This window comes from Ornithodoros turicata, chromosome 5 (assembly GCF_037126465.1).
Source record: "Ornithodoros turicata isolate Travis chromosome 5, ASM3712646v1, whole genome shotgun sequence".
Taxonomy (NCBI): Eukaryota; Metazoa; Arthropoda; class Arachnida; order Ixodida; family Argasidae; genus Ornithodoros; species Ornithodoros turicata.
In genome coordinates, this window is record NC_088205.1 from 33,209,803 (window position 1) to 33,224,216 (window position 14,414).

Genomic DNA, 14,414 nt, shown 5'->3' on the forward strand with positions numbered 1-14,414 from the left:
GAACAGCAACAGATCGACGAAGAAGTTCAGGAGACAGCTGGACAGCCTGTGCGCATTCAAAAGCCGCGCCACTAATTGTTCCGTCTGGCTGAGCGCGATATGCGTGTTTACAGTATTGGACTTGGCATGGGTGAGCACGAGCGGTCATATGTTTGCACAAGATTTCGCTTGACCCGTCGCGCGCAAAGAGAAAACAAAAATAACAGAATAAGAAGACGTTACATCAGCGGTACCGCATTTCCAAGCAAGCGCCAAAATGTTGTGAAGTGGTGTCTGCGCGAACCATTTCGCTCGCTGCGCCATCCCTCGATTGTAGACGACGAAGTGCCGGCTCTGATGCACCGCCTTAACATGTCGTCTATCCAACTATATGCCTAAATTCCCGAATGTCACTCAAAAAACCCATGTTCCTTCGTCACCAAAACGTCAACGTCTCTTTTGTCCTCTTCCTCTTTCTCGCGGTTCCTTCGAAAACTACGGAAAGAAATATTTCCGCAACAATGCTGTATAGTATTTATGTAAACAACGAGATTTGGCCGAGGCAGGCCAACAATTAGGGACGACACAGACAAGCAAGCCTCAAGATGCAAGCAAAGAAGAGTTGTTTGCATTCGTAGTATTTATGTCCCGTGTCATGTGACCAAAAACAATATGTGCTTTCGCTCATGCTGCACAGCACAGGCGAAATTAACTGCATGAGAGGATAACAACATGAAACCAGAGGCACGGAGGATAAGGCATGACTTTACGATCTCTGTGTCAATTGTTCCATGTTGTGCGTACCAGCTCGCCTGTACCTGAGAATAAGTTTGATGCATTGTACACACACCTTAGACATGCAGTGTGTGGTGTGTTGTGATAGTAATGCCATTGCCAATTAAAAAATAATGCTCCAGGTGGATTGTTTCGGCATAATCTTGAACTAAGCATATCAAGGGGTAGGGCATCTGCGTGCCAAGTTTATCTGGAAGTCAGAATGTAAATGTTAGCTGAAGTCATTGAATAATTAACATTATCAATATATACTACTGCTGCAGATCATACCAACAATAGCACACAAGATGCTCCGATATGTTCTGCAGGAATGTCTCTGTACTCACAATATTAGTACAGCAGCTACAGAAAGGCATAAAACAAGTTTTTGTATACATGATACAACTTGAATGCAACACAAGCTTCTACTGCATTGCCAGAACACAACAGCGGAGAGATTTACATTACCTAAACAAGAGAAAAAGAATGTACTGTTGCACACATGATGCTGTTTGAATGTAATGCTGAAACGTCTCGAAAAACATAATTCATGACCGAAACACATCAACTGGAAGATTTCGATTTACCTCACTCAAAACTGAGAAAAGGTATGTGCTGTTGACACATGAAACTGCTTGAATGTAACCCTTGAGGACTCTGGAAGAACACCTTATTTGTGACCAAAATACAACAGCTGAGCCAACATTTAAATTTATACCTTGCTCAAAATACACAAGATGTGCTACCGTGCATGTGATACAATGATACTGCTTAAATGTACTCTGAAAGCGCTGACGTTAGAACACAAACACCTCAGGCATGGTTGCTTTAAGCTAGCGAGCAACGGCAAGAGTATAAACGAAGTCGAGCACAAGTGATGCAATGCACTTGATTCATCAGAAAATGGGATGTCTCAGTACCAGGTGTCACTGTTCCGTGACCAAAAACAGATGAACTTTGAACGGGCGTCTGGTTGGCACTGGTGACAGCCTTCAGCCTGAAACCCAGAAGGTGATAGTTGAGAGGTGGAATGCAAGCGTTTCGGTGATGCCAGAATGCCTGCGAAATCATTTAACAAATCAGGCAATTCCGAATCTGTTCTCAGAATACACCTGCTGGGGCCTAATCTCTAAAAGATAAAGCAGTAACTGACAGACAGCGCGTATTTTTCTTTTCTATGTGATGGCATTTGCACCGCATGACTGACTTGTCTAACAATACGCGATATCGACTTACCTTTATCTGCTGCTTAGTCCTGCCTCTGCAATCTCCTGCTGCAGATAAGGTTGGCACAGGATCCCGGACGAGATATCTTCGGCTTCGTGTGAAACAAGTTGCGCACTGCTTCCGTAACATTCGTATGAGCGAAAAGAACAGATCAAATCGCTGCTTTCGAAGGTGGCACCCAGTCGGAGTTGTAACCGAGTGTTACAGTCAATGGCTTTTTCTTTCGCCTTTTCGAAGGTTGTGGTTTGAAACATTGGAACTGCATGCTGAAGTGTTCTTGCAGACGGGAGCAAAACGCTCACGCATTCTCGGCACGCAGCACAGAACACGAAAAACACACCAGGAAGTCTGTACTGGCCTAGCAAATGCTTTGCAGTCGGAGGAAGCAAAACTCACGTTCCTCGTAGGTTTAGTGAAGTCCAGAAATATGCTGGCCCCCTAATAGCGAACTGCTTATCACTTCCCCAATGACAATCTGCGCAGCAGACGGCTCGGCAGAAGAAACCGGCCGGTTTGGCGGAAAAACAAAATAGATACAACTGGAAAGCTACCAGTTAGCTACCACTGGTAGCTTTCCAGTTGTATCTGTTTTGTTTTTCAGTTTGTACCTCCCCCCAATTTTTGTGGGGTCTGCTTATTGTAAACTTTCTCTCTCTCTGTATATATATATACTCATTGAACGATGCGACAGCACCAGAGGACACGTGTTTCGCCGTGTTTGCGGCTCGTCGGCCCTGGGTAGCTGCGCATCGTTCACGTGCAGCCATAGAAGCCATTTTAATCTATAAGTTTGAATTTCAAACACGTCTAGCATCATTTACTTATTTTTTTAATCGCTTTTCCCCCCTCTTTATATATATATATATATATATATATATATATATTTATATACTTGTATAGGCGTATATATAATTTCACACCTTGTACCTGATGAAGCGTGGTCCCCCACGCGAAAGCTTGTATATTTTAAACTAAGGAAGCTTCAGCGTTGCTTTTTGTATTGTGCTACATTTCTTATCGGAGCAGACTTCACCTGTTTCACCGAGATTCTGCTATTAGCAATTGACTGCGTAAAGATACACGAACTGCCTGTGGCCTTTAACCACAGTGCAATGAAATAAGCTGCGCCTCTACGGTTTCATGGTTAAGCAGCATGGTTAGGCTGTATATGCCCTGACAAGTGCGGTTTCGGAAACGATATTGTCAAACGCAGCTTCTTCGAGTGCAACAGGGGAAAGTGGTACGGGGATGAAACCCTGTGATCATTTTACATATACATACTTGAGGCATTTTTTATATCATATTTTTTATATCATTTTGATATCAGTGGTGTAGCATGAACTCCTGAACGTTCACCAGCGTTTGGGAGTCATGGTTGAGTGGCATTTCAAAGTTGAGGAACCTTTGAAGTATTAAGCGGCGCTTACGAAAGACAGTTTACGAGGACCAAAAAAATGATCGAACATAGCACCTCTATGGGCCGTATTCCCAAACCACCCGCAACTTTGAGTGCAGAAGCCCCAAAGTCGCAGAGCATAGTTTTCATGTGCTCCCACAGGACCTTCGGAGCCGTGCAAGAGCAAAAGCACAACTCAGCGGGAATAAAGTTTGCATCTCAAACGCTGTGCATTACGCGCGCCGTAGTAGTTTTGCCAGCGATCGACCTCTGAGGGGGGTTGGGAGGGCGTCAGGGGGGAAGCAAGGGGGCAGTTGCCCCCCCTGGCCTTAGGCTTCCTGGCCCATCTAACATGGTCGTTTGAACACAATCACGTTTTCTTTCTTTTCTTTTTTTACGTGGTTAGCTTGGTGCAGTGCGTAACGAACTTTCTGTTCATCGTTAATATGACTGGCTTTTCATGTAAGCAGTTACAGGTGACTGGCATGGCCTGCTGTACATTATGCTGACTGATGATATTTATTTTCCTGAGTACGCATTATCCAGTATTCCTATCCAATTAGTACAAGGTTTAGCCTCCTTGTCTATTGTCTCTTCAGACGCTATGTCCGTCTCGGATTGTTATGACGATTCCGGCCTCCAAGGACACACCAGATAAATCCTGTCGTGGGAACGTCGATATATAATTCGCCAGACAGCGTAAACACGGGTCAGCACCTTGCAAACAAAGCATTTTATCCCCTATTCCCCCAACACATTTAACGACGATGAACAATGTCCATCTGGGGTCAGCTCGTATTGGGAGCAGCACACTTTTCTTTCATGGTGTTTGCCTGCTACAACATGTACCGTGGAACAGTTTTTCAGCACCCTGCGGAGGGCAAGAACCTGGCTTTGTTCCACAATGACTGAGGACCGGCTAAACGTGCTGTGTATGATGAACGGTTCATCGCGGAAAAGTAGGTGGCGACAACACATTTGTGGAAAAAGCTGTCAACTCTTTTGCGCGAGAAAAGCAAAGGCGCCTACGGTTTCTGTTTAAAGAGTGAGGGACTTAGGGAGTAAGGATAGAGAATTATCGTCTATACTGGTACTGATGTCCATATCTGCTGAAAATAAACCACCACTTGATATTGTCAACTTGTCACAAGTAGACACTGCTGCTTCACCGTGTGTTCTCGTTTTTGCGAAATCAACAGGAATGAGATAATCGCTGACGGAAAGGGCAGCAGGAGTGGCGACGGCAAACGTATTATGAAACAGAAAATCAGGAGCGAGCCTTTGCACGGACAAGGGATTGCATTGCCGAGAAACGGCAAAACGCAAAAATTCCGAAGCATAGGGTTACTGAGCCAAAACAACATAGTTGCGGGCGCATTCGACACCCAAAACTAGAGGAATATACCGTACCTTGAGCAGCAGCCCGAACACCTCCGCTCCCGCCTTGCACTCGCGGCGCCCATGACGACACCCTTCCCCCCCCCCGCCACCCCCCCCTTCTGAAGAAAATCCTAGCGGCGCCCATGCCAGGGGGTGTTTATTAATTAATGCCTGTGGGTGTATGCATTGGCGGCTAGCCGACCTGTATTGGGCATTCCCAAAAATTCCACGTTTCACAGTGTTGTTACTGCGGCAAACGAATATTTGCTTTAATGCGTCTCATCTCACAGAATGCCTTACGCAGCAATCGTTCAACGTCCCGGACGAGCTATATTTGCACATGAAAACTAAATAAGCAACCACAGAGAAGACCTTGCGCGAGCGCTCGCGACTTTTGGCGCAGATGGGCTGTACAGCTACAATTAAGCTTTTCAGCCCGCGCGAATCTGTGCTGCAGGAACAGCACGTGGTCGGCTCTCAACAGAAGAGCGTTTGTGAGCCCCACAAAAACGTGCCTTTCCGCGTGGCGCGCTGCGAGCGACAGCGCGAAGGCTCGTGCAATTCGCCGCCATCTTGTCCACGGCCGTGACCACGCGCTCCCCATGCATCAAGCCTAGTTCTCACATACGACAACGGCGCACGGCAACGGCGAACGGCACGGCAAATTATGTCGTTCCGACGCCGTAATGGCGCCGTTCTGGCCGCCGTCTCACGGCAAAAGGAAGTTGAGCCATGCTCAACTTCTGCCGCCGGAACAGCACCTCGAACGTTTCGGGAGACATCCGCGTGAAGCTGTAATCATGCATTTTTATCAGCACAAACGGTACATCGCAATGCGTATTCTCAGACTTATTGAGTGGTCACGTACTTGAAGAAGGTTTCGTGGTCCCTTGCACGAAGCCTTGGAATCAGAGTGGCGGAAGCACCTTCGGCGGCTCTGTGACGGTGGATTTCACGGACCCAGAACCTTCTGCGTCTTCGTCTGTTTCCCGTATTTAGCTTACGGATGAGGTAAAGCAGCAAGAACGTTCCCAGGTATGACGCAGAAGCTCGGTTACTCGCATCGCTGGTGGCGTCCATCTTTGCTCGCTGCGGCTCGTGACGTTCGACATCACGTGAACACGGCAGCACGGCGAGGTGGAGCGACGGCGACACGCACGGCGGCGGCAACGGCACGTCACCGTTGCTGTTGCCGTGCGCCGTTGTCGTATGTGAGAACTGGACTTAGATTAGGCGCTCGGCACACCAGTCCTTCTAGCCAGACTTGTACGTATTTGGAGTATTGTATTTAAAATACTGTATTTTAAATACAATTTGCGGTATTTTGGTACTCTACTCAATACTTTTTGTTTTGTGTATTTGTACTCTATTTAAAATATATTTTATGGTATTTTCTACTCAATACTCTAAGTACATATTTTGGATCTTCCTCTCAAACTTTGTGTGTCTCGTCTTCCCATTATCTTGCTTGTTCAGTGGAAATTTCCTGAGTCCCTCGGACTTGACCCGGATAGTGACTCCAGACCCGGACATTGGCCCTTCTTGGAAACATCTTAGACATCTTGCCCCGTGTGTACTAATCCTTGGCCAGTGAGGGGCTATTATGTGCGGCCTGCTAGAAGTTTGCTTTGTTCTGGCTGGGTCACATATACTTGGTGGTGTTATGTAGTATCTCTTTATCACCTTTTTGGGACTTGTGTTTAGGTGACTGCTATCACATAGCGGCGGCTAGCGTAGTTCGCGGGGTTTAGGTGATTCATGTGACATAGCGGCGACTTGCCGCATTGACCAGTGACCGTTGAATTTTTGCGTTCAAGGATAAATAGTATCTTAATTTTATTTCAAACACTTTTTGAAGTATTTTATACTCTATCTTAATTACTTTAATTTTTATGTATTTATACTCTATCTTAATTACATTCTAACGTTAATATTTATTATCTTATCTTAAATACATTTTTGAGTATCTTGTACATGTCTGCTTCTAGCCCGCCATACACGAATGTGTCGTCGACACAGGGTTTGCGGGCATAAAGACAGAACGTCAGTGAAACTAAAAAAATTCACTTTTTCGAAAAACCACGAGGACTTTTGCACACATTATCATTGTTTCCTTATGAACACATCGTGTGAGTACCATTCCATTCTGTAACACTCGAAAATCGGCGTAGCTGAGCTTTAACAAAATGTAGTGTCCTTTGATATAGAAAAGACGTTTTAATTTCACTTGTGTTCATACGTCCCTCTATGTGCCCATGGTCTTTCAGGGTCTCTGTTGTGCTCGAAGTTCGATTAATTACTTACATCTGTCAGAACTTGTAATTTTGATAGTTATCATATTGATTAAGAATATCTTCTTCGGTTAAAAGTCACGTCCTGTGATATAGATTCCTTGAAAACTTGTGTGTATGGTTACCAATAGTGAAAAGGTATCGTATTCATTGTGTTTGATTCTTTCTGTGTGATACCTCTTCAATGCTATTCCATCATACCGGAAATGAGTAAGTATATTATTTATTATGTGAATTCTATTGTCGTGTTTCAGATCGTGACGGTTTTTCAGCTGGCTTTTTCCCCTTCACAGATCGGCATGACAAATCCCAGCACCATTGGCATTAATAAATATATTTCCACTGATCCACCACCGCACGGGGAAATAAAATCGCGAAAGAAGTCAGCCTGGGCTGAAAAATGCGCGACAGTAAGTGCACCCGCAGCCCTCCGCCCACATGCCACCCACGTCGCACGAAAAAAAAAACGCCAAAGAAGTCGGCCCAGGCCCAGTATAGGCTCCGTGCACTTCGCCAGAGGGCAACCCGACGCTCTACCTTCAGCGTCACTCCGCGGCGGAACTGTTCGCAACTGAGTAGGTGAGCCGGCTGCAATGGCGGTAGTTTTGTATGCCGCGGCTTCCAGAATTCTAACTGATCTGTTATGCGACTCCTTCCGAAGTTCTAACTTGAAAAAAAAAAAAGCATTAAGCTTGATGGGAGTGGTCATATGTACGGAGTCCGTGACACTCAGAACCCGATAAACGTTGGCCCAGTCGTAATTTCAAACTATGCTACGTTGCGCATACTGGTAAACATGGTTACGGCGTACAGATCAGTCGGTGCTGTGTAGGTCCAATGTCACATTGAAACAGCCTGCACTTCTAGCACGTGATGAAATATTCTTTACACCGTTGTCTGTGTACTGCGGTCTTTCCGAGCCGTGTTACCCATTACTGCGTCTCGAATTCAGCATTATGTATTTGATGCACGACGACTTTAACATTTATTTTACTTCACAAAATAGTATAGTTATGAAACACATACAGAAAGTGGTCTCATAGTGGAAACTAGTTTTGAGATATCGTGCTACTAACAAGAACAGATACCGAGAAACTCTTCCATTAAATGGAATACAGTCCAGAATAACGTAGAACACAAATGAAAATGCCTAGTTATGTTAGTTAGAGCGGAGTTGCAGATCATAGATCAGTTATTACAGGATAAGTGAATATATATTGGTTTTAGTCTATGCTTTTTCTTTCTTTCTTTTTTGGCGGTTTCACTAGTATGGTGAATCACACACAAGAATGCTTGCCCAGACTTGTTGCGCTTAGTGTGTGCTTAACATCTGTTGGCAAAATTTATCATGCTGCAGTTTTCCGAACATTAAGGTGACAGTACACCAAAATTGAGGGAGTTGGGAACAGTCCTCCTGGTGTTGGTAGTTGTTGACCAAAAAATGTTGCGAAATTCATCATCAGGCGCTTGTGTTGCCCTTCGACAAACACTGATTCTCATCTTGTCTGTGAAGAAAGAATTAGTCCTCTTCATGAAATTTAGAATGATATGCTTGCTTTAACAAACAAACAAAACTCTAACCTTGTCGTTTGAATTATTTTGAGTGACAGGTAGTTTTGCGCGACGATGTCAGATTCTACAACGCGTAGACCTTCAGCATCCGCTCCGATTGACTCTCTAACTCTGTGATGACGATAATCTTTGATAGTCTTTCTTAGAGCAAGAGCACGGAGTAGTTTAGAAGTGACAGCAACGTGCGAGCTCCGCATATGTTTCTCGAAGCTGACGAAGTGAGGGTGGATGACTTTGAGGAACCTACTACAGCTTGGAGGATGTTGTGCCTATTCGGACGGCTCCTAAATTACGCCCCGGACGACGCACTTGTTCGTTCATGCACATTTTCCGTCTGTAACGGTGAAGGCGTTCCCTTCCCTGTGTACCATAGGACCATTCAAAGGCTGGACATCCGCTTGGTTAAATTTGAAACGAAGCAATCGAGAATTCCTTTTCCAAGAAGGGGAAACACGTAAGGGGTAAGGGGGTTGTAAGGGGTGTGTGGCACCCATATTTGCAGCTTTTAAAGCTTTTTTGGCCTTCCTTGCAGACAGTTTGGAAGGGTGTTACAAGGTTTTTGGGGGTGCCTTAGCGGGGTGTAGGGGATGCTTGAAAAATCCCTACGACCCGATTTTACGGAGCACAAAATTGAAGCATTTATTGAAGGTGTGGCGGTCCGTGGACGACGATGAAGACGTGCCTATGCTGGCGCGCGCCACTGCGCCTGCCAGCCAGTTCTACCGGCACCGCCCTAGCGTGAGGCCACGTCCATCTGCCCGCTGGGACATTCCATCATCGCTGGTCAGGACTCATGAACACCGCCTTCTCTACATTTGGTGACCCGAACAACGAACACCATGTTCGACGTAATTCGGCCCAGTACCATCCCAAATTTCCGCAAGACCGCATACGAAGCCATCTCTGAAAGTCCAGTGCATCGTTCTCCCGAGGAACCGCTAGGCGACGACATCAATTCACCGCGGCTCACTCATCGCAACGCCCGGCTGCTCAACACCATGGTTCGTTCATCCACACAACTCAGTTCGCCATGGTCGCTCACTCCACGTTACGTCGCCACACGCTTCGTGATGGCACTCTTCGGGCTTTCCCCAGCGCCACTTTCCCGAGCATCACGCTCCAGTACCGGTCGCGGTACGCCGCTGGCGACTGCATGGCCCCATCCGTATCGCCATACCAGTCCCAAGAACCCTGCCCGCTTCGCCTTCCCACCAGGCTTCGACACAGTGTGCTGGCAGCCCAACCAATTGTGGTCAAGAGGCACCGGGCCAACGTTCCACCGGGGACCCGCACGGAGGCCACTGAGTTCTACTCCCGGTCTCCCCGTGCTTCGCGATGGTCCTCCCCGGCACTCTCCTTGGCGACATCAGCTCACTGCTCATGAACCGGTCGCGGTTCTGTCGCCCCACCCTCTTCATCACTTCAGTCTACCTGCCTGCTCTCCCCTTCAGCCCGCCCCTGGAACCCTCCCGGCCAGCCCTTGTCCGCACCATTCATCCCACCAGTTCCGCCAACTCAGCACCAGACACAAGTCCAGCCGTCCCTGTTCCACGTGTCGCCCCTCTTTCCCCCATGAACACACACGGTCCTCAGGATGTCCCCACAGTGTCATCCTGTCCTCGTCCTTCGATGTCTGTCCCCAGAGCGTCCTGAGGATGACACTCGCGGATTGTCCGTGAAGAGTCATTCAGGTGCGTCCGGTACCTGTCCCTAGGGGACGCTAGACGGACGGGAATATTACTTCATTTTCAGTTTATCTGCTAAGACTCCCCAAATATTGAGTGACACATTTGTGTTGTTTTCCGGGCCAATCCTAGGGGTGAATGACATTTTCCACAAAAAAGCGGTAGCTTATCAAGACAAATCTCAACAAGGTCTCAGTCAAAAACAAACAGGGTACAATAAAAGAAATCTAGAGTTTGTCTCTGATGTGCCGTCACACTGTCCTAAAATTGTCATTAAGGATGACCCGTGAACATTCAGAGTATACTGTGGGGACGCGGTATAGTGCCAAACTGACACAATGAAGGACAACTTGAGGATCAGATTTGACCCTCCTGAGGACGTCACCCCGTCCGTGAATGATGTGCTTACGCTGTCCCAAGGATGTCAATGTGTTCTTGGGGTCTCCTCTTCACGTATCGACGCGGACCTCAACCGCTAGCTCAACACCGCTCAGCGTCTGAGGGGGCAGTGATGTGGCGGCCCGTGGACGACGATGAAGACGTGCCTATGCTGGCGCGCGCCACTGCACCTGCCAGCCAGTTCTACCGGCACCGTCCTAGCGTGAGGCCACAACCATCTGCACGCTGGGACATTCCATCATCGCCGGTCAGGACTCATGTAGAGGAACACCACCTCCTCTACAAAGGTTATCAAGCAAAAAAGTGCGTCATTGACGCTTCGGGGGTTGTCTCGCAGGTTCTGTGGCAAAGTGCAAAGCGTGGGCGCCTATTAAGGAGTCTTTGTTTGCCGTCTCCAAATCCACCGCTCCCAAATACGCCGCCATCTTTCCTCGTAAGACCGCTCGTGAGCTCTAGTAGGATTCCGCCGTAAAGCTGCGAAGATTTTGCGAGGCGCGCCCTTCGGTGAATCTACACTTCGTCGTAACTTTCCCGTACGACGGAGTTACAATCCGACCCCTGTTTCTTGGCACAACCTCGCTGATCTATCCTATAGACTTTGAGGTACTTGAGCAAATAGTACACAATATGCGTGAATGATATCCATTCATGGGACAAACTGGCGTCCAACTAGGAAATTCAAGCTGGGAGTTGTTCTGTTTGGAACATGGAATTCAACCTGATGGGTAGGTGATGAAAGACACCAGGGTTGGAGGAATGATTCCGTCCATAAGAAAGTTCCTCGGCAATTTATGGGGACCTAGAACCCACTGTGATAAATGAGGTGCGGGAAGGTCTCTACAAGGACCCGTTTCATCCGGACATGTTGATAACTAGCAAGGAGGATTCCTCAAGCAAGTATGCTCGTGCACGCTATATTGTTGGGAGAGAGATCCTCGAACTGGTGTTGGAACGCATCCGTAAGCTGGCACGACAGTGCACGGACCTGCAAGGCTTCTTGATTTTTCACAGCTTAGGCGGAGGCACTGGCTCCGGCTTCACGTCATTGCTTGCGGAGTATCTCTCAGCAGCGTATGAGAAGAAGCCAATACTTGAGTTTACCGTCTACCCTGCATCCAAGGTAGACACCGCCGTTTTCGAGTCGCCTGTTTTGTCATATAGTGGACTGAGTTAATGAGCCTTTTTGACTGCCTAGGTTTCTACCGCCGTTGTGGAACCCTACAATGGTGTCCTCACCACACACGCAACTGTGGCGCATTTTGACTGCACATTTATGGCGGACAACGACGCTATATACAACATGTCTAAACACAACTTGTACATCGACTGTCCCGTCTACACGAATTTGAACAGGTTCGTTGGACAGATTGTCTCTTCCATCACTTCGTCCCTGCGGTTCAAAAGAGATGTCAACGTAGATCTGACAGAGTTCAAAACCAACCTGACGCCTTATCCTAGGACGCATTTCTCCCTCGTCGCCTATGCTCCCGAGATTTCGGCCGAGAAAGCATACCACGAACAGCCAACAGTGTCAGAAATTACCAAGGCCTGTTTTGAACCAGCCAACCAGCTGCTGAAGTGCGATCCCCATAACGGTACGTACATGGCCTGCTGCCTGCTCTACCGAGGCGATGTTGTGCAAAAGGAGGTGACTGCCGCCCTTGCTACCCTCAAGACCACGCGTACCTTTAAGTTTGTAGACTGGTGCCAAACTGGTTTCAAGGTAGACAAACACTTTTGAATTAATGTTGCGATAACTTAGTCTGTAGTTTTCACAGGTGGGTATCACCAACCAGCCACATAATGTAGTCCCAGAGAGCGAAATGACAAAGGTTCATCGTACAGTTTGCACCATGTCTAATACCACAGCCATTGCTGAAGCCTGGGCCTGTTTGGACTACAAGTTGGACTTTTTGTATGCAAAGCGCGCTTTCGTGCACTGGTATGTGACAGAAGGTATGGAAGGGGAAGAATTCTGTGAGGCACGTGAAGACTTGGCTGCCCTGGAGAGAGACTACGAGGATATTCGTATTGGTTACGCTGGGGAATCTGGAGAAGACAGTGGAGAAGAGTTCTAAGTATATTTGTTCTTTAAAAAGTATGGTTTTCGCAAAAGGTGCCTTTCTTATAGAAATAGCGATGATGGCATTCTCCACAGAATGTGCTGGTTCAAACCGGGGACTTTCGTCTTTTGGAACTCGGTACATCTATTATATCAGCAAACTGCAATTGGAAGGAAGTTGAACAATATGCATTTGTGGCACATTGCTTGCAACGATAATATTTCAGGTCCACTGATGGCAAGTTAATGAACAGGCTTTGGAAAATGCGGGGGAGAGGAGGACCTTTAACATGAACTGCACTAACGTGGCAAGCAGAAAGACAAAGTAAGGACACGAAGTACAGCACACAGAACGACAGTAGTCGTTTTGTATGCTATGCTTCCTGTCCTTGCTTTGTCTTGCTGCTTTTATACCACCATGCCTTTAAAATGCCGTGAATATCCTCAGTATTCAATTATCAGCTACTGAAGACTTGTATACTACGGACATCTATTAGGCGTCCTATACTTGTGCCAGAAGATTGGTAACATCCAAACGAGCCGAATGGTGTTCACTCGATTGATATTAATAAAAATATTCTCTGAGTTGGGAATTACGTATGCAGGATGTATGAGTTCTGTCTGTTGATTTCCTCTGTAGAAAACTTTAAAATATTTCTCGCTTGCTTAGAAAATGATTGTCTTCTATTTGTTTCAGATGTTCACTCGATTGACATTAATAAAAATAATGATCTTGAGTGGAATATTCTCTGAGTTGGGAATCCTCATATTTCTGAGTTGCATTTCAGATGAATACTTGTGTTGTTTCTGTGCAGTTCATCTATGTAGAACTTTCTGTTGCAAGACACTTACATACTATAAAAATTCGAAGTAAATTAATTAAATTTGCAATGCTTCTCGTTTTGATTGAGTATTGTTTCGCTGATGTTAGCATAATATTTCTTGCTTCCGTAGAAAATGTTTGTCTAAAACCGGTTTGCTCTGATATTGATGTATGTTCTTAGTTTTAGTTAGTTTTTCTTAGTTTAGTTCTTAGTTAGTTTTGCTGGTTATTGATTGTTTTGATAGAATTCTTCTTGTCTTCTTCAGAATCGAATAATGCTAGCATCTATTTGAGAAAAATGTTGAGTAAAAACATATCGTCTCCGTACAAACTTTGCCGGCAACCGGCCTTGAGAATGCCCCCGTTTGGGGAAAGAAGGAAAGGAATGAGTGAGAGAGTGAGTCCCCCACCCGTTGGAGTGACAAAGCATGCGAGTTTCGTCGCTTATGCTGTATAGAGAGAGAGAGAGAGGTCTCCCCACTTTGATGAAGAGGAGGAAAAAGCGAGAGAAAGCTGCTTTGGTTTTTCTCACTGTACCGTGTCCATTTTATGTGCGTTGGATACCTCCATCAAAGTAAGGTTTATAGTGTCTGAACAAAAATTTCATTTCATGGTGTTCGATGAAATTAGGTCGCGAGGATGATTTTATAGTGCTTCAAATGATAAATTAATTTCCTCTGTTGTTTATGTGTTGCTGAAAACGCCGCTTAGAGAAATCGGTTTGTTCTGATATTGTTGACTGTTCTTTATTAGTGCTTTTCCTGATTTTCGTGATGCTTTTTCCTGGTGATTGTTTTCCTCTGTTCTTGAGCCTTAAATCCATGCT

At 46.2% G+C, this 14,414-nt stretch overlaps 1 protein-coding gene across 1 annotated transcript; it reads left to right on the forward strand.

The window, feature by feature from the left end:
- The first annotated feature begins 11,351 nt into the window (after positions 1–11,351).
- Positions 11,352–12,781, forward strand: LOC135394330 (tubulin alpha-8 chain-like). The gene is made up of 4 exons (XM_064625020.1): positions 11,352–11,428; positions 11,481–11,823; positions 11,899–12,426; positions 12,482–12,781. The coding sequence occupies exons 1-4, from the start codon at positions 11,352–11,354 to the stop codon at positions 12,779–12,781; spliced, it is 1,248 nt and encodes a 415-aa protein (XP_064481090.1).
- The last annotated feature ends 1,633 nt before the right edge of the window (positions 12,782–14,414 follow it).

What these genes read in the sequence shown, in the direction of transcription:
- LOC135394330 (XM_064625020.1), top strand. Translation starts at nt 11,352, where the DNA reads ATGGGACAAACTGGCGTCCAACTAGGAAATTCAAGCTGGGAGTTGTTC. An exon ending in CCGTCTACCCTGCATCCAAG is followed by an intron (nt 11,824 to 11,898) that starts GTAGACACCGCC and finishes TTGACTGCCTAG; the next exon opens with GTTTCTACCGCCGTTGTGGA. An exon ending in GGTGCCAAACTGGTTTCAAG is followed by an intron (nt 12,427 to 12,481) that starts GTAGACAAACAC and finishes TAGTTTTCACAG; the next exon opens with GTGGGTATCACCAACCAGCC.